The sequence below is a fragment of the Siniperca chuatsi genome, linkage group LG24 (assembly GCF_020085105.1).
Source record: "Siniperca chuatsi isolate FFG_IHB_CAS linkage group LG24, ASM2008510v1, whole genome shotgun sequence".
In the NCBI taxonomy this organism is placed as follows: domain Eukaryota; kingdom Metazoa; phylum Chordata; class Actinopteri; order Centrarchiformes; family Sinipercidae; genus Siniperca; species Siniperca chuatsi.
Genome location: NC_058065.1, coordinates 6775624 through 6794835, shown reverse-complemented (window position 1 = coordinate 6794835; position 19212 = coordinate 6775624). Strand labels below are relative to the sequence as shown.

At 40.7% G+C, this 19212-nt stretch overlaps 1 protein-coding gene across 6 annotated transcripts in view; it reads right to left on the bottom strand.

Annotated features, from left to right (window-relative positions):
- The window catches only part of spega (striated muscle enriched protein kinase a), a 49944-nt gene that overhangs the window by 18860 nt on the left and 11872 nt on the right, over positions 1-19212 (bottom strand). For 2 of the 6 annotated variants that reach the window (XM_044187123.1, XM_044187126.1), the window contains 12 exons: positions 12029-12127; positions 9186-9336; positions 7071-7967; positions 6476-6897; positions 5428-5574; positions 4713-4895; positions 2221-2384; positions 1542-1630; positions 1199-1374; positions 916-1102; positions 526-599; positions 118-276 (listed from right to left, as the gene is read on the bottom strand). In XM_044187123.1, coding sequence (XP_044043058.1) covers positions 118-276; positions 526-599; positions 916-1102; positions 1199-1374; positions 1542-1630; positions 2221-2384; positions 4713-4895; positions 5428-5574; positions 6476-6897; positions 7071-7967; positions 9186-9336; positions 12029-12127 — 2748 coding nt within the window. Of the gene's footprint in view, positions 1-117; positions 277-525; positions 600-915; positions 1103-1198; positions 1375-1541; positions 1631-2220; positions 2385-4712; positions 4896-5427; positions 5575-6475; positions 6898-7070; positions 7968-9185; positions 9337-12028; positions 12128-13258; positions 13427-14220; positions 14264-16529; positions 17321-19212 lie in introns of those variants that run through there. The other 4 variants (XM_044187124.1, XM_044187125.1, XM_044187129.1 and 1 more) reach the window with 4 other exon arrangements.

Sequence of the window (19212 nt, the reverse complement as noted above, 5' to 3'; positions counted from 1 at the left end):
TTAATGTAAAAAAAAAAAAATCAAACAAGGCATTTCCTCTGAGGAGTTCATAGCTGTTAGTCAGTATCTTGAAAACCACATATATCAAATATTAGACACAACACTGGAGATTCTTACCAAAATGCCTCCATGTGACTCGTGGAGCAGGTGATCCGCTCACCTTACAGTCAAACCGGGCAGTGCGACCTTCGATGATCTCCAGGATGTCCAGCTTACGGGTGAACAGAGGCTCCTTGGATGGGGTGACCCTCAGGTTTGCACTTGAGGTCAGCTCCTCTGTAAATGCAATGACAGATTCCAGATCTGTGCCAAAAACTAATGACTTGATCCTTGGCCCCTAGCCTAACTTTTCACCATATTTCATTGAAATTCATCAACATATTTTTGAATTATCTGACTAAAAGACAAACAAACAAACAGGAAGAAAAACAACCATAACCTCCTTGGCAGAGCTAATAAGAACAGATATGAATATGTATTTCCATCTTTTCTTAAACAACAGGGATAACAGTATTTGTAGTTCACCTTTGGCAGTGCTCAGCTTGCAAGTGTATGTTCCACTATCATCCTCATGTACTGAATTTAGCAGCAGACTGCACCTATGAGATCAAACAAAACAGCCTTTAAAAAAATGTGAAATGTGAAAAACTGACAGATGGTCTTGCAAAATGACTGCTTCACTGGCAGTAAAGCAAGTTAGAACAATGGATTTTGGAGATCCAAGATTAATAGACGAAGGGATTTCAGCAACCAACATTTTTCCAGTCTAGATACATCTTTAAGGAATTAAAATCTTCCCTTTTTCAAGGTTCTCATACACTAAAATCCTTTAGTTACACTGTGAAATAAAGAAGAGAAGGAAAGAGTTCAACATAGACTTCACCAAAATGCATTTTACAACACACATGAACCCACCTTTTGCCATCAAAGTGCATTTTGCAGTTGAGCAGCGCTGGCTGGATCAGTTTCCCATTGGACAGCCAATCTACATCAACGTCTGGAGGTCCTGTAATGTGACACTCAAACATGGCTGACTCTCCAGCCTTCACCGCCACATCTTTTACCTCCCTAGTGATTTTCATTGCTGTTTGTGCTGCAGTCACTGATAAAAACATAGAAAGAACAGCAAGAAAGAAATATTACAAGATATTTGTCACAACATGATTAAACCAGACAGATTCAATTTTTCATTACTCACCTCTGACCTCCACTCTGCACTCCGCTTGATTGGTTCCATACTCGTTGATGATCTTGCAGACGTAAAGCCCTGCATCTGACCTCTGAGCTGAGTGAATTCTCATTTCACTGGTGTTGTTGTCTATCTCGCGCACAGCGAAGCGCCCCGCTGTCTTCACCGTGACTCTGTCCTTCAACCTGGGTCAATATAAAGTGGCTGTCACTGTTGTTTACACTGCAGTGTTTAATAGAGGGGCATGTGTGTGTGTGTGATGGAAACAGTAAGTGACCTTGGTTGAGGTAATAGCTTCAGGTGTCTACGAAGATGTTAGTCTGCAATAAAGCTTTCAGGAAAGGTGTCTTACCAGTAAACCATGGGTTTGGGCTGCCCTCTGACCTTCGCTGAGATAACGACATCTTGACCCTCAGTTACGCCCTGGTCACATGGTGCCACCTTTTAAAGAATCACAACATAGTTATGTGTAAAGGCTTTTAAGGTTTGAGGGTAACAGCCCAAATTGTATTTGAATTAGAGCTGAAACAATGTCAATCAACAGAAAATGTATCTGCAACTATTTTGATAATTGATTAATCCTTTGCGTCACTTTTCGAGCAAATATGCCAAATATTTGCTGGTACCAGTTTCTGAGATGTGAATACTTTCAAGCAAATTAAATATGTCACCTTAGGCTATAGGAGCATATTACAACACATTCAAACATATGTTACAAGTCACCACAAAAAAAAAGGAAAATTACTTTTCTACTGTGTGTTTCAGTCTGGTCAATCAAATTGGATTCAAAACTGTCACATGACATCGTGAGAGCGCCCAAAATGGCTTCATTTATCAACCTCCTAATCCTTTTCTGACAATTTTGTGATGAAGGAGATATTTCTATGGTGCGAAGAATGAAAGGATCCATCCCCTGTCTGTATCTAGCCTGTAGCTTGCTGTTTTGGGTTGGTATCGGGAAAATTAACATTTTGGGGGATGTATGCATCAAAAATGTTGGTGGACAGTCAGTACTAAAGAGACTCTCCTACCTGAAACGACGGAGGTTCTTTGAAGTGGACACTTTTACTTGGAGCAGGTGAATCCCCGAGCTCCATCGCCTCCTCCTGAGGGCTCAGATACTCCTCGTCTGACTGGGTCAGACTACTGACTTCCAAGGCCCCGGCTAGTTTCCCACATTGCATGTGGGTTGGCTCTGGAAGAAAAGGAGAGTGATACTGGACATAAGTATAATAGAATTTCAAGCACACATCAGCTTCATCGAATTCACTTTTACTTGGGTTTGCGAAAAAGTCAACTCTGATTTGCGCACTTCTTAATTTGTGTAATTAAGAGCAAATCTCTTTGAAGTATGGTTAACATGACACCCGGGTGGCTCGTTAAACCTTTAGATGGGAACAATCTGTCAGGGCTCTGATGTTTACAGTCTTTGCTTGCTTTTCTGGAGATTACTATCTTTGCCAAGATGAGCAGTTGGCAACATAGAGCGGTGAGTTAGAGATGAGTGGGCCACGTGCACCCACATATACACACATGCACACAGGCACACACACAAGAGCATAGGGACCTCTCTGAAGTGACCGTAACTGCACAGATAATGAATTAATCCCTTAATCCCTGACCCAATCATTTGCTTATTCCCATGGAGTTCCAGAGCAGACACTGTGTCTGGACTCCTGGCAGCTTCTACTAAAGTCAGAATTCACCGCTGGAAAGAGAAATATAAAACACCACCCCTATACAGTACCTCTCTTTAGACTCCTCTTTCTAACTCTTTCTGCTTTGTCGCTTTCTTTTTGTCTCTGCTTCTCACTTTCTCTGTAAAACCTAAAACTCAGACATCTGGCATAAGCAGATAACACTGTGACAACTGAAAATGAATAACATCCATCGGTGGAACAGAATTAAGACATGTTCTCCCCTGGGGAGAAAACAACAGCAGAGTGGACAGATAAAAGTGCATAAGTACTGCTATTAATCTAACTCAACAGTCTAAAAAGAAAGGAAACAAGGTCATCTACTGTAAACTGCAGGTGAAAAAGTCAAAGACAGGCTTGTCTACACGCACAGATGATAAAAAATACATATAAACCTATGCAAGAACACATTCGATATAGAGATTTCCTCTTTAAAGAAAAACAAAATTATTAAGTTTTAGTAGGTAGGTAGTCTGGTGAAATCTCATTAAAAAGGGAAAATAACAAAATAACCTACCTAGAGTCACATCTCTGAGCAGCGTCTGTGCACTAGGGGATAACTCCAGGGAGTATTTACAAAAACCTGCCAACTCTTACACAACTGCTGCACAGTCCGAGCCAGCTAACCTTCCCTTTCAGTCTCATCCTCTATTCTCTCCCCTACTTCCTGTCACTGCCATGTCCATATTCTCTAACATTCCTGACATACTGAGGTTCACACAATAATATCTGAAAAGTTTTATATTGTAAAGCTTCATTAAAGCTTTGGTGATTTTTTTTATTATTATTTTTTTTTTACCAAACTCCACAGAGGATGATGATATTGTGAAATGAATAAACAGCTGGGAAAACTTAAACTTATTTGATGTTTTATGTTGAAATTAAAAGAAAACAGTGTTAATCTCCTTCACCATAATGAGGTTTGGCCTATAAATCATTCTCTCCCTTTATTTTGGCTTGCCCTGCCAGACATCTACTATGTTCCCAGCTAAACAAGCTAAAATGACTCACATAATCTCCCACCACATTTTGACAACTCCAACTCCAAGCCCTGTAGCGTGAAATCTAGAGAGATGAGAAACTCCATGATTGCAGCAGTAATCTCACACAGGGACATAAAGCAGACTGCAATTACCCGAGAGAACAAGAGGGCAGCTAAAAATACTCCTGCAAGTTAGACTCCACTGGCCTAATATGGCAACACAGGCCCCGTGCTGCTGGTGAGACAGTACCAGAGTGTATGCTCACATTTGTTGATTGTTTGCAAGTGCAGATTGCATTTACATGAGCTGAATCTACACTCTGGGAGAGGTACAAGCTTTTCACACCCAGCGTACAATATAAACAAACATCCACCGTAGACACATTTATAACAGAAACCTTTTCCAAAAGCAATATTTATTTTGTTTACTCCTGATTCTGAATGCCATGCCTGCCTTTAAGACTCGGGAGACCTTTGTGTGACGGGGCAGGTCTGCGTTTTGAATCTGCACAGAGGGGAGCTCAGTGCCTTTAAGAATTAATGGGTTGCCATGGCAACTATCACTGCGAGGAGCCCCGGTCGGGATGCTGAGCTCCAGCAGGCCTTTGTAGTCATTAAGACAGAATGTCAGGCGGAGGAGGGCTGGCAGTGGATTAAAGTGAGTTTGTGTGTGAGTCAACATGTTCATGTATTTCGAAAAGAGCATCGTTTTCATGTGTCTCAATGTCTCTGTCTTCATTTAAATTTGTGTTACATGCTTGTAAATGTGTTGCTGTAACACCAAATCTAACAGCAAATCCCTTTTGTGTGTAGCAATATCCTTTCATCTCTGGCCTTGCCTCACCTGACTGGATATGGAGTGTGGCGCTGCAGGACGCTCTGCCCGCCGGGTTGACAGCTGTGACGCAGTACGACCCTGCGTTGTTCGGCCTCATTTGCTTTATCACCAGACTGTGCTTCTCACCCTCAGCCTTCACCACATGGAAGGCATCGCTCCGTATCTCCACATTACTCTTCCTCCATGTCACTGAAGAGGCAGAGAAAAACACATTCACACAGATGACAAACACCCAGTAAAACCTCCCACAGAAAAACGGATATAGCTCAATCCACCTTACAAAGCTGTGTAATGAATGAAGCTCATTGATTTTGGTTTTTGCAGATTTTCACTGAAAAAAGTGGATTTTATTGCCCCACATAAAAATTGTTGTGCTTTCTGCTGCAAGAAGACACTACTCATTGCATTTTGTCAGTAAACAAGGTCCAAGAAAACAATGAATAAAAATATTGTGAGAAAATGCAAATAGCTGAATATCTCAAAAAATAAAAAAAACTACTGTATTCAGTTACAGCCATTATTGGTGCAACAAATGCTATCTTTAAAATCTAATTGTCACCTGGAATTTTGTAGTATTATTTTTTATAATGCAGTTTCTCATTTTCAAAATAAAGAAATAAAAAACATACAAAAAAAAACCCCAAACAAAATTACAAAAAGCACAAGAAAAAAGAAAGAAACAAAGAAAGAATAAAATTAGCCTTTGTGTAATCAGTTGTACCTGTAGGGGGCGGGCTCCCAGTGATGATGCATTTCAGCGTGACCTCTGCGCCGCTGCATGCTGTGGCGCCCTCAAGAGGCCTCTCAAACCTTGGGCCCTCAGCTGGCTCCTCATCGACAGACATGTAGGAATCATCAGATGAGCCCCCTGAAAACGACAGGTCAGGTTTACATGGATCTGCCTGTGTCCTGTTACCTGGTTTGGTAAATGGGTCAGGCCCCAAAATTAGTCATGGGCTAGTTTCTTTTTTTGGGTCCCCATGTGAAATGAGTTCTATCAATGACTCTGGGCGCCACGGCAAGTCTGTGTATTTTGGATTCATTTTCCATAGTGGACAACATAATAGATACATGGCCTACTTTTTTGTTCAGCTTTAGCTCCATATCTACATTTTTTAAATTTGTTTGAAGTTATTACTCTGTATTTGCTATTTTTACTGCTATTGTATTTAGTTGTTCTAGTTCTTTTACTCGGTGAACTTTAAAACTGTGTTTCAAAGTGCTTTACAGAAGTTTATTGGGATTTTAATTTACAGTGGGTATACTTAGGCTAGTTGTTCCAGACCTATCAACAAAGATGACATATTTATACAAGTTGTGAGCTCTTCAAGCAAAAAAAAGATTTTTAGCGTTCAATTCAAATAATTTTAAATTAGCCGAAGACTTAACACAAGATTAGGGAATCACAAGGAAATTGTGCAAAGAGGGCCCCCTACTCTAGGGCAGTGGCTGGACATTGTTATATATTGTATGTATTGATGCTAAGGAAAGACTCTCACATGTTCTGAGAATTCAACTATCGGAGTTGAATGAAGAATGGGAAATGCGGACTGCTTATAAACCCATCACAAAGACACATTGACTTTCTCATTGACTTTGGTGCAGTCCAAGTATTTTTGGAGCCAGCAGCTTGTGGCCATTAAGGGAACTGCATCATTAGGCAGTCGTGCATTGGCTTTCAACATTCATCTGTGGTGTCTGCTGCTAGTTTTGGTTTAATTTAGATTATTACAAAGACACTTCAACAGTCATCATAAAATATGTCCTACCTTCCTTGCTCTTGCGAACTTTCCCCTCTTTCCTTCTGGTCTTGTTTCCCTCGTTGCTCCTGTCTGTAACACATTCTGTCTCCATGGGTTCATCCTCCACCAAGATAGTGGGGATGTTCACTTTCAAGGCTGGAGACGTCCGCCCTACCTCCGCCTTCCTCCTTTTCAGGAGAGGGCTGATGGAAGGAGTCGGTGATGGGGTGAGCCGGGGGGGCTTGGGTGGATACTGGGACCCTGGTTCCCTCACAGTTACTGGGGATGCTCTCTTCCCATGCGGGCTTGGTGATCTATGGTCTGCTTTGTTGTCCATCTGTGTGTCCTTCTTTGAATCCGTCACCAGATCTCTGAAGGAGGATGAGGATTTTAGAGACGTGGCAACAAGTGCGTCTTTGTCAACTGCCGTAGAGCTTTGCAGGGTTTCCCTGTGTGCAAAGACAAGAAAACTGTTATGTAATACTGAGGAGGAATAAATATTCAATTAATGTAAAATGAATTTTAAATTTTGTGTCCAGATATAATATTACAAAGAAAAAAGACACATACATATGATTTTAAAAACACACAAATTCATGAGTAAAGATAATCTTCTCCAAACCTGGTGAGGCTTGTCCTTGTGGCTGTTGGCAATGGTTGTCCTGGTAACTGGTGAACTGGTGCCGTCTCCATGGTAACAGAGATTTTCCCTGTGTGTCCTTGTGATGAGCTATCCACTGGTTTCCCCTGTGAATCTGGCTGTGTCATCTTATCATTTTCAGGGTTGTTACTTTGATTCCCCTGACCTTTGCCTTGAACCTGCGGAGAAATCTGAAATCTGCAGTCCCCTTCCCTCTCCCCAACTTTTCTTTCCTCCAGGGCTCGCTCCCTTTCCTCCAACTTTTTAACCACTTGGGGAGGAATGGGCTCTAGTTTCCCAGTGGTCGGCCTCTCTTTCTGAGACAGCTGCTCAGTGGAATATGCCTTCTTCAAGCTTGGTTTCCCCACAAGTTTCTTGATCCTCTGTAGCTCTTCTGCAAACTTGCTCTGGTAGCTCTGAACCCTCTGGGAGTAGCTCGTCTTGTCCTCTAAAGATGAGGCCCGTTGCTTGAAAGCTGTTCGCCTCTGGGCTGCGCCCTGCAGGATTTGGCCCTCCTCTTTGCTGGAGCCTCCTGTCTTATTTCCGCTGTCATCTGAGTCGAAGAAAGATGCTCGTCCAAATCCAGATCCTGATACAGATCTGACTCCTCCTGGCAGATCCACACTAGCCCTTCGCTCCTCAAAAGCACGGACCTTGTCAAAGATCTTGGGCCCTGCACGAGCCAGTTTGGGTGTCATGACAACACTGTTAACACTTGATGCCTGGTCTGTCTTAGAAGACTGGGGATCTGAAGGTTTGGTTTCATCCAGGTCTTGGTTTGGGGTACTAGTGCTGTTTTTGTATGTACTGGGAGGTGGGTGTGGAGAAGACAGGGGGCCACGGGGGGAGAGCCCCTGTGATTCGTCTGCAGTTTGAGTCCTAGAGGGGTGAGGATTGAGGGGAAATGGAGGTGGGAAGTTAGAGTTCTAGTGCAGTTGCCAAGGCGTTGGAAGAGTAATAAAGATGCAAATGAACCTCCATTTGTGTCATTTTGTCTTGTTGTGTTTTCATATTCACCAGTAAGTTCCTTGTGTTTTGTCTGTGCTCTTTGTGTCTCATTTTCAGAGAGCAACACATCAGACAGTGCCAAATGACATGGCAGAGAAACGAATAGAAATGAAATAATGTTGCCCACATGTAAGATTTCTTAAGAAGTTCTAAAGAACTTAATCTAACTGTGGTGAAGTGGAAGACACTCTAAGACAGTAATAATTGGAAATTGTAGGCATGTTGCAGCAACAAAATAGCAAATTTACAACATGAACTCTTACAAAATGCCAGAAAAAATACCCCTGCTTTAACTTCAAATACAAAAACATCATGCCTAAAAAGAACCTGTGAATCACATGATCATTAATTTGTGAGAACATTCATGCTAATATTAGCTTGGATCAAAGCCAACAACCCATGCATGCCACAGCAAACCTATAAAGATATGGTGTTAATCCAAAAGTGAGGGGCTGCTCTAGAAAACATGCAGTGGGTAAAAAGAGTAATCACAGTTTTCAGGAGTGCTGAATAATACATATTAGCAGATTGTACCATTGTGTCCTCTCTATTGGCTATAAGAAATATTGACAATGATATTTTGTAAGACTTGTAATCATTGTTAGATTGAAACCAAACCACACTCACAGCAATAAAACAGAGTCAAAGGAAAGCGTGACATCAAAATAAAAATTGGAAATAACAACACTGTATGAAAAAAGCTTGAATATATGAAATAAGAGTAAAAAAATGAATAACTTTTGTAACTTATAAAATATGGAGTACAATTTTTGCGAGTCGGGTCTATGGAGGATATAATGTCTTGTCTTATGTGTCAGTTTTCTTTGCAATTTGGGGTTTGTGGCCAGTCTTTCTTGTTTTTTAGTGGAATCCTAAAAATAAAATGGCATGTGCTATAACGGCATAGAAAATGTTCTCCCTCTGTAGAGGCTGAACATGCTCCCATAGTAGTCGCTGCCTACAGAAACACTTTCCTCTGACCCCTGAACAGGCCGGGCCAGGTTAGCATGAGACGCCCGGATCAGTGGTTCCACACCCAGGTGACGGACAGGGGGGCCCCCCTCAGCGGGAGCCCCACCAAGGGCTTGCCTGGCTGGGTTTGTGGGGTCCAAGTGGGGCCCCGGAGGGCGGGAGCCCAGAGCGCGAAGCTCTCGCTCCACCACAGGGTCATAGGCGCCAGGGAGGGTGGCCCTGCGATCTGATGTGTCTGGGTTATAGTCCATCATCCCCCCTCCCTCACCTGGACAAAGACAGAGAAAGAAGAGAGAGAGAGTGAGAGAGAGATACTTGATTAAAGTTTAGCTGTCCTTTAAGAGAGACAGATGGTAAGAGAAAGATAAATCTTATCAACTTGAATACCAGACAGAGAAAATTGAGAGAATGTTTCAATAGCGTTAACTTTCATTTCTAGACTTTCTTCTTTAGACTGCTCTTTTCTCCTTTTACGTTTTTAAAACGTTTTTTAAGCAGGAAATGTATAAAAAGGCATGGATAATCAAGGCTTATATTTTGTTTTAATGTCTGTATTATGTATATAATACCTTACTATATCCAAACTAGAAAAGCATGTCAAAAAGAGATTCCGCAATACAAGGAGCAAAAATCCTGAGCTGGTAGAAAATGATACTGACATAATACAGGGAGCAGGAAAAGGGTAAGATGGATCAAGTCTATTGATTGCTTGAAAACAGGAAATGAAACAGAAAGCGTAAGGGCTACGTTGTGGAGCGTGCACCACTTAAAGAAATCCTCCCTCATTGCAAATCAGGTAATGATTGACATTTTAGTGATGAGCAACGGAGACAGGAATGCTTTGGCAGCGAAAAGAATGAGCAGTCAGCATCTTCTGTTAACAATGGAAACCTTGAAACAGCGATGGTGTTGAGGATATAAAACGACAGACTCCTACTGCAGTCACAAATGATACTGACTCAGCGCCACAATCAGAAAACAAACCATATCAGTGCCTCATAAAGCCAAAAGAAAAAAAGAGAGCGATCTTTTCAGAGGGGCCACTGAGGAAAATATCACACACTTCAAGGCCTTGACATATTAAGCTTCAAAATTCTGTTTTAATTTCTCTGCGAGGTGATTGAGACAGAACAGGCAGATCAGGATTTTAGTGCTGTGTTTTGAAGCTAATGGAGAGCGTCGTTTTCACAAACAATCTTATCTCATACATGTCCACTGGATCTAAACAAGGTCCGTCTGGGGTCACACAAAACTGAATATTCTTCTCTTGTTTGTGTTTAACAGGGCATTCTAGTTTTTGTATGCAGCTGAGGCAACCAGAATCTGTTCCTTGAAGAGAACAAATGATGTATCACCTCATCCCTCCCTCATTTGATATTCTCTTTCTATTTTTTTGTTGCATGTCTCTAGAGGGACGTGATGAGGGCGTAGACAGCCCACCAACACGAAAGCTGTAAACGAAAGTGCAAACACTGTGGTGGAAGGCGAGGGAAGAATATAAAATGTCTTTGTGGTAGAGGAGAAGGGTGTCAATATTTCTGATCTATATTCAGACATCCTGTTGCCTGGTTAGGAATAGGTAGTGAGGGCATGCAGGTTCTGTGACGCCAATGCACCAACACCACTTTAGCAAATTAGTAAATACTCTTTCAGGAATTCTGATGGATATGCAATGCTGATGGGAAAAGGCTTAGGTTATAATTGGTTAATGCCTGCTACTCAAGGAAATCCTTTTTACATTTGCATTTTAAACATTTGCATTAAGAGGTCATGAGTGAGTGGATCAACATTTCTTTGGCTCCCTTTTTGGGGGTCATACAGTCTTTAGCTTTGATTGGATTGTCCAATGAAATTGCTTCGCACCCTATAACCAAAACAGGATGTGGCAGGTCTGATATAGGTAATGAGCAAACTAGTGCTGAAACCGTCATTATAATATTTATTTAACCAGGAAAGGGCCTCAGTGAGAACAAAAATCTTTATTTGTCCATCAAGCGAAACTACCCAACATACACTGGGTATGTTATGTTATGTTATATGCAAAAATTATATATTTATATTATTATAAGCAGAAATCCTCACACTGGAGAAGCTGGAGGAAGCAAATGTTTTGCTTAAAAGTGACTCCGATGATAATTACCAAAATAGTTGCCTATTCATTTTTCACCAATCTATTAATCAGTGAATCGACTGATCACTTCCGCTCTCAAAAATTGTATGTCAACATTGCAAATTGTGTAAAAATGAAATCTAGTTAAAAATGTGCCATGACACATGTGCTCATTCAATAACTCATTTTTAGGTGAGTATACCTTAACATCCACTTACTGAATGTACTGTAGCCCTGTCTCAGCTGATCACAGCTCTATTTAAACTTAATGCTCTACATTATATCCTAATTGAATTCAACTGGCAAAGCCCAAGTACATAATATAGTAAAATAATTGGTGACATTAGCTTCAGCCCCATTTATCTACTGTAGCAGAAACAGACTCAGTTTTCTAGGCTATGTTCCCTGTGGAGCCACACAGTGAGATCCAGACCTGAGACAGGTTCCCTGCTGGAAACTAGGGCAGTGTGTCACAATGTTGCATCACACCATGAGGGATTCATGCTTTCTGCCATGTAAGATTTTATCCAACGCACGTCTTGGGCCAAGCTGATAACAACCCTCCATTAAATCTATCAGTCCGCACTGAATCATAATTTTGTAGAAGTGTGTTTTTGGCAGCAATGTTGGTGCTACAGTAAATCATATTGACTATCACCTCATAAATAAGGTTTAAAGAGCTACTGAATATGTGCATGCTGCACTCTTTTTACTGTATAATCTTTAGCAAGTATTGCCTGTTTGCAACTATAAAATACAAACTTAAAGAAAAAAAAAATCAGAAATGTCAATTGTGAAGATCTAATCTAGGAACTGTACATAAACCTCAGCAAGATTTAAGATGAAATACCGGAAATTCCTCTCCGTCCAGCCTTGTCTTGGTGCCTCCCGGGCCCTTCTTTGGTTTCCATCTGAGGTTCTGTGGTCTCATCCTCTGTGGTCTCAGAGTCTGAAATAAAGAGATGTAAAACACACAGAGATGAGTTAAGATGGAGAAAGAAGGTGGAAATTCAGGAAAGAGCAATTGAAGTTGAGGAGAAGAGGAGGCTGAAAACAACAACAGTTCCGGTGAAAATGACATTTCACATTTGCTTGGCGGCACAGAGTTTGATGGGTCTTTGAAAAGAGCCGCAGAGAGCCCCCAGAGTGAAATAAATGGGTTGAGCGTGACATGAAGCCAGCTGTGGCTTATAAAAATACATGGCTGATACATGGAGGGGAGGGGTATGTATAGATGTTCTTTCCTCTGGTGTGGATCCGTTTGACTTTGATAACAAAACAGCAGGGTGAGCTTTCTTCATTTAGACTGACTGCTTTGTTCCTTTTATTTTTACTTTATTGTATTTAAAAAAATCTATATGACCCATGCCACCAGCTAAATTATTACCCAGCCCCTTCTCAAACAAAGTACCTCTTAACCAAAGCAAATTTACAATTCAATGAAGTTTTAAAATAGCACAAAATATTTAGAGCACTCCAATGATGACAGAAAAGCAGGTATAAAGAATGATTTATTTTTCCCTTTGGAAAAGATTTTCACAATATGACTATAAACCAAACTAAAATTTGACTTGATGCCAAAATTATGAGGTGATTACTGGGTAACCTTTTCAAAGGATCAAGTGAAACAACATGAACTGATATTTCTGTGCAGCAGTGAAGAAAATGCCAACCATTTAGAAAAGGACATGACAAACGGGAGATACGGTCACAGAAACTCAAACCACAAAAATGTAATATGTGCCAACAAAAAGAACATTCATTTGACTGTGGTCTTGATTTTATAAGGAACATTCAAAAACAGAAAGAAGAGACAATATGGGGGTGTGGTGGCAGTGTAGACAAATAAAATATTATGGAGTAGAGATTTTGAGGAAGCTGATCTTAAATATTAAGAAAACACCATAAAAGGAACAGGACAGAGAAACAGAAACCACAGACAAGGTCAAACGACCTGAAACCACATCTCTGTGGCTGAGATCACATAACATCAGCTTAGTAAACAGATGAAGTCAGGGAAGGGACGGATGGGAAGATAAAAAAAAGTAAACTAAAGATGAATCAAGACAGGCAGGTTTACCATAGCTTTGCTTTCGGCAGGAGCGGAAAACTTCGCTTCCATAGTGGCAGCAAGAGAGGGCAGACGGGAGAGCACCGTTACTATGGAAACCAGCATCTCTCTCACCCACACGACCAATCCTCTTCGTACCCATTAGAGTCTAAAATCACCAGCCAAACTGCTGGGTGGCTGACAGATATGTTTACTGGTTAGAGAGCTCGTGGAGGAGAAGGACGACAACCACAAAATAGGTTGCACCTCATTGCGCCTCACATCAAGTCAGATCCTGATTAGATAATTCCAGAAGGTTCTGCCTAATGATAAGAAAGCCAATGTAACATGAACAATCACCATTAACTCATTATATTGCTAGTAGCATGTGTGTGTTTTCCTGGGTGTGGGTATGCAGATCCACCTATCTATATCAAATTAAGTTAAATAGCTTGCACACCAGGCGAGGAAAATCGACTCAGCAATGTAATTATGAGGGCTTATATTTCACAGTGTATACCTCGTATTGTAATGTAAATATGATTTGGAGTCGAGTACAGCAAGCCTCTGGTTTGGCTTAGATCATAGATTGCACAAATATTGCCAAATATTATACCATAAACCATTGAGGCCAGACATTGTTAACTCAAGGATTTTATGCAGAGAGGCAACAGCATGAATTACAAAAATATTGCTGTGTGGGGTTGGATGTACAATAATAAAACCCACTCTCGTTGTAAGCAGTCAAGCAGTAAAAACATATAGATACACTAAAGCAATATAGATGTTCTACAACAGCAACTTTCATATATAAAAGAGTTATTAGAGGAATAAATCACAGTGAAGCGCATGCTGTCGAAGGCTAAAACACAAACAGAGAAAAAGGCCTGAGTAAATCATAAGGCCACAGTTTAGATTTCTAACAGAAAAGAACTGAATAGACTACAATAGAATAGAGTACAATTGGTGTTAAGCTCATACTGACAACACACCATGGGTAAATCTGCCAAATGTCCGTGTGGAATGCCCAGTTCTCTGAAACAAGATACAGAGTACAATGCATTATTCAACAGTAAACACAGTCAAATATTCTGTTTTACACAAAACACTAGAGTGCAAACTGCAAAGGTCCCTTTTACCCAAAAGTATTGTTGTCACATCCTTAATTCTAAGCAGTAGAAAATGTGAATAGTAACATGATATTTCACTTTCAATGTGCTAGATTTGTACTAGAATTTGTCATTGTTTGGAAATCGCCTCTGTGTACAAAGAAACGTTATCTAAAAGGTATAATGATAAAATGTCATTGTGCATACAATGTGTAAACCTATAGAGTTGACTGCATGGGAACTGTATGGCAAGAAACACTAGATATCATAATAACATCTAGTGGTACATTCCTTGAGCATGTTAGTTTATTCCTGACCTTGGGAACAGTATGTGTGACAAAATTATCCCAACTCAAGGGTCCACTTGTTTTGTTTTTGGAGCTTTCTCCCTGTCCACATCAGTGAATGGAGCTAGCTCAGGTTTCTCCATTTGCTGATAGACTGTGACTTCCGGTTGAAAGCCCCATAAAAGCTGGTAAGTGGACCATTGAGTTGAAATTATTTAATCACAGGTACAAAAGGATTTATAATAAAGGAGCAATGTATATAAGCTTGAAAGACCTATCCAGGGGCCCATTTCACAAAAGCAATTTACACCACTTACAGAGTTCTTACGTAGATCGCAAATGATTTAGGCTGATTAAGTTCTACAGGGCTCTTGCAGTATAGCTTTTGTTTTGATTAGTGCAATGTGTTAAGATGAGCTGGAGGGGAAATGAACTCATGTTGCAAATCGCAGCTTGCATGTTACAAATGTAGTGAAATTTTGTTCCACTTATGCGTCTGTTTTTAATTACATTTTGCTTGAAAACATTAATGTAGACAACAGACTCTTGGGAAACTATATCATGATTTGATCATTTCAATAAGATTCCACCGAGAGTCGATAAATGATAATATTGAATTATCGCTCAGCCAACTCTAAAATAAAGATGAATTTCTAGAATGAAAAATATCTGACAAACTCTCGAGGCCATGTTTGAGTTAAGTGTCCCTGCTGATAAAGCAGTTGGTAAAACTGCTTCTTGGACAGTCTGTCAATCAGCACCAAGGAGAGCTCCTCAGAATGACTCACTGCTTTGCAGCAGATGGAAAGCAAAAGTAGCAAAAGTGCTAAGTGAAATGACTCATTTCACACTCATTTCCCCCCATGTTTGGTGCGCAATCCCCATTGGTTGATGTTTTTGTGTCAGGCAATTTGATTAACTGTAGCCTGGTGGTAACTGCTGTTTGACTCCACTAGAAGCTTCCATCGTTGTCGTGATCTCCATTGTTATGGCCTCAAGGCAATCATATCAGCAAAACCCAGCCACAAACAGCATCCTTTTGAAAAGGCTGCATTTGGCAAATACATAGAAAATATTCTATGGGTATAATCCAGATCCTACCAGCATTATTCTCACAAATCTGCTGCTGGAAGCAAAAAAAAAAAAGTGTTTGATATTGATGCAGAATTCAGATGAGGCAAAAGCGACCATCAGAAATAAGCTTCATCCTGTGCTTTGCTCACTTCGTAGCCCTTGTGACTGGCTGCCCTGATTCTCATGTCTCCATGGAGTGTAGCCTACTGACACACTTTTCATCTGCTCCAAATTTGTGAAACCGGTTATAAGAATTACTTATTTTGTAACAAAACTGTCACGACTGCCAAGGCAAGATACATGTTTCACGAGAATGTGCACAATGGTACAGCAGAAATTTGGACTGTTTGATGATGTGAAAGTGGTTTGTTGTGCCTTTTTAGCGTTTCAGTGGGAAGGTCTTAAGATATGATATTCATTGCACTGTAATACATTTTTCTAACTGGCAACCAGTGTTTTCTTGGGCTGACTTTCTTTGTTACGTTGTTCTGATTTGTCCTCAATTTGTCGACAGATAATAGAGAACAAAGGCGGAAAACAGCAAGCATCACCTCTCCTATCCACACTTTCGCTCTTTTAGCATTTTCCCCAACAGAATTGAATGCATAAAATAGTGGTGCTAGTTTTTAATCAACGTGTTCCCTACAAAATATTCCTAAAACGTTTCTTTTACCACTGCTATCTGTTACAAATCAACACATTTGCACCTCATTATCAGGTAAATGGTGTGGAATGACATCCCAAGATGTAAAAACCTACCAAACGTGGATATACTGTAGCTTAATAACACCATCATTAAATGCAGTTTTTTCCAAAAAGGAGCAAACTCACCTGAAATCTCTTCTTGGACCAGATTTTCTTCATCTCTTCAAGTAGTGCTTCCTGTCAAGCGTGTGCAATTACCTGTGGCATGAGCTCACAAAAACATCCCTACAACCAGAATAAGCCTAGGGTGTGGCATCAACAAAAAAATCAGATTCAAATCGGAATTCAGCCTCCTTTTGTGCGTGGGTGTGCTTACTCTCCAGTCTGGCAGCAAGATGGGGAGAAAGAGAGAGTGAGAGAAAGAGAGAGGATGCAAATAAGCCGGATCCAGGTGTCTTTGTGTCTGAGCGTGTATCCGCTGATGTGAACAGCGTCCCTCTCTGACGTAGACGTTGCCTTTAGAGGGGCAATTCTCAGCTGGTTTGTCCAACTCCCCCCCTCTGCCTGTTCTGCCTCAAGAGAGAGCACACTCAGAACAAGAGGAGGTGGGGGTTGGAAGTCTGAGCACAAGGGGTGTGCTGGTCTTGATTGCAGTGACGAGAGTGGAGAATAAGAGGAGGAGGAGGAGGTGGGAGAAAAATGAGGAAGAAAACAACTGGCTTCAACACAGCATGTTGACTTTCTTCCTGAGCAGCAGGAGTGAAAGATGAGAGGGACAAAGAGAAAGAAAGACTCAGAGAGAGAAGAAAGAGAGAGGGAAATAGACAAAGAGAAGAGATGGAGGGCAGAGAGTAGAGGCGAGAGCAAGCGACGAGGTTGGTGGGGAAAAGATTCACGAGGGAGGAGACAAAGCAGAGGAGAAAGAGAAAGAGAAAGCTAGAGGAAAAGGCATAGATGATAGGGCAGAGGGGATGAAATGGCTAGACATCAAAGAAGGGGGGAAGGGTGAGTGAAATATATGTTTTCTTAGAATTATAAATGTGCAACCCTCCTGAATACAAACAAAAACAAATCCTTACACCATTGTTACACCCTCTACCTCCCAGTCTATTCTCCTCTTTTCTTTGTTTTCCTCTCTAAGGGAGAGGAAAGCCCCTCTGCCCTATCATCTATGCCTTTTCCTCTAGCTTTCTCTTTCTGTTTCTTCTCTGCTTTGTCTCCTCCCTCGTGAATCTTTTCCCCACCAACCTTGCCCCCAGCAAAACCCATAGTCCAGCAATTATTTATCTACTGTATATTCCATGTCTGTTAGCTTTAAACAGTGACAGGGTCAAGGTTACCACAACCTCGAGCAACCGAGGGCTATTTGGACTAGAGGAGCAAACCCATTTCCTATACTGGAGCATGATGCATGATACTTATTTCACAACAAGCAGCAGCCACAGTTCAACCTTAAAAGAATAATTATTTTCATTATGGAGTAAATGTTTAGTCTATTAAATGACCAAAAAATACTGCAAATGCTCATTGCAATTTTGCAGAGGCCAATGCAAATTCAAACAATCCTCACATTTGTGAGGCTAGAACAAGCAAATGTTTGCCATTTCTGCTTGATAAATTACTAAATAAATGATCAAATAGCTGTCAAATAGAAGTCTGTCAGTTAACCAATTGACTAATTATTTCTAATAACAATACCAAACTGAGTCTTTAAAATGATCATTTACTGACATCAGTCAAACTTGCATTAATTGATTTTTTGGCCGCTTGGGAGCAGTGGAACAAGTTGTAAATGCAACATTAACATATTGTCACCTTATAAAGTTGATAACATGTTAGCAAACAGTCGCTTATTTATACATCCAGCTTTCACAGAGCAACATTAGCATTCACTTGGAGTCGTGTTTCTGGTCACCCGACGAACGTACAGTAAGTCCAAATATTCACTTTCCTTTTAGCTTTCTTTGGTCTCCACCAACTCTTGAGGAAAATATCTGGCTCTTTGGCTGATAAATGCTCCACAATGTTCACTAGTTATTTGCTAACTTTTGTCTGTCTGCCATTACATGCTGGGCAAGTAAAGTAGAGTATAGTCAGTTTATTAGAGTTTTTTTCACAAAGATTTATTTTGCCGATAGTGACAGGTGGAGGTAGACAGGAAATGGGGAGAGAGAGCGGGATATGACATGCAACAAAGGTTACCAGACGGAACCCAACCGGCAACGATTGCGACCATGCGGCCATGTGGCATGTGCTATAACCACTCAGCTATTGAGGCGCTCCGGTTTATTAAAGCTTTTTTGTTGAAAACCCAATTTGCTGCGTCAAAACAATGATGCTAAAATGCTCTGTAGAGCTGAGGGGAACTGCAGAGTCAGGTGACAATTCTCTGTGAGGTCGTCAGTAGAAGTGACACCTTTTATGTATTCATTTAATCCATTGTAATATGAATATAAAATATTGATGAGAGCAGTTTTAAAGTTATTTATTTGTTTTTATGACATTTGGAATAAATCTGGCACATTTCAGTTTATCAGAACTGACAGGTTTGCTCCTTCTTCCACTATTATTTTCATCTCACTGAATCATTATTGATATAATACCAATATCTATTTCTTTCTACATACAGAGGCCTGTGTAAATCAAACAAAGAGAATATTATGGATAACTCTCCTCCAGGATGTCTGATTTGCTGAGCAAACGTGACGAGAATATGTAACTGCTTCCCACCATCTACCTCCTCCTTCAAACCTCTCTCTCTGCCTCTAATACATCCTCTGACGCACGTTAATTGTTCCTTCAGACACATCTGTGCTCCCCACACCTCCTCCATCAAATGAATCTAAAAATAATTACAGGCAGACCCAGA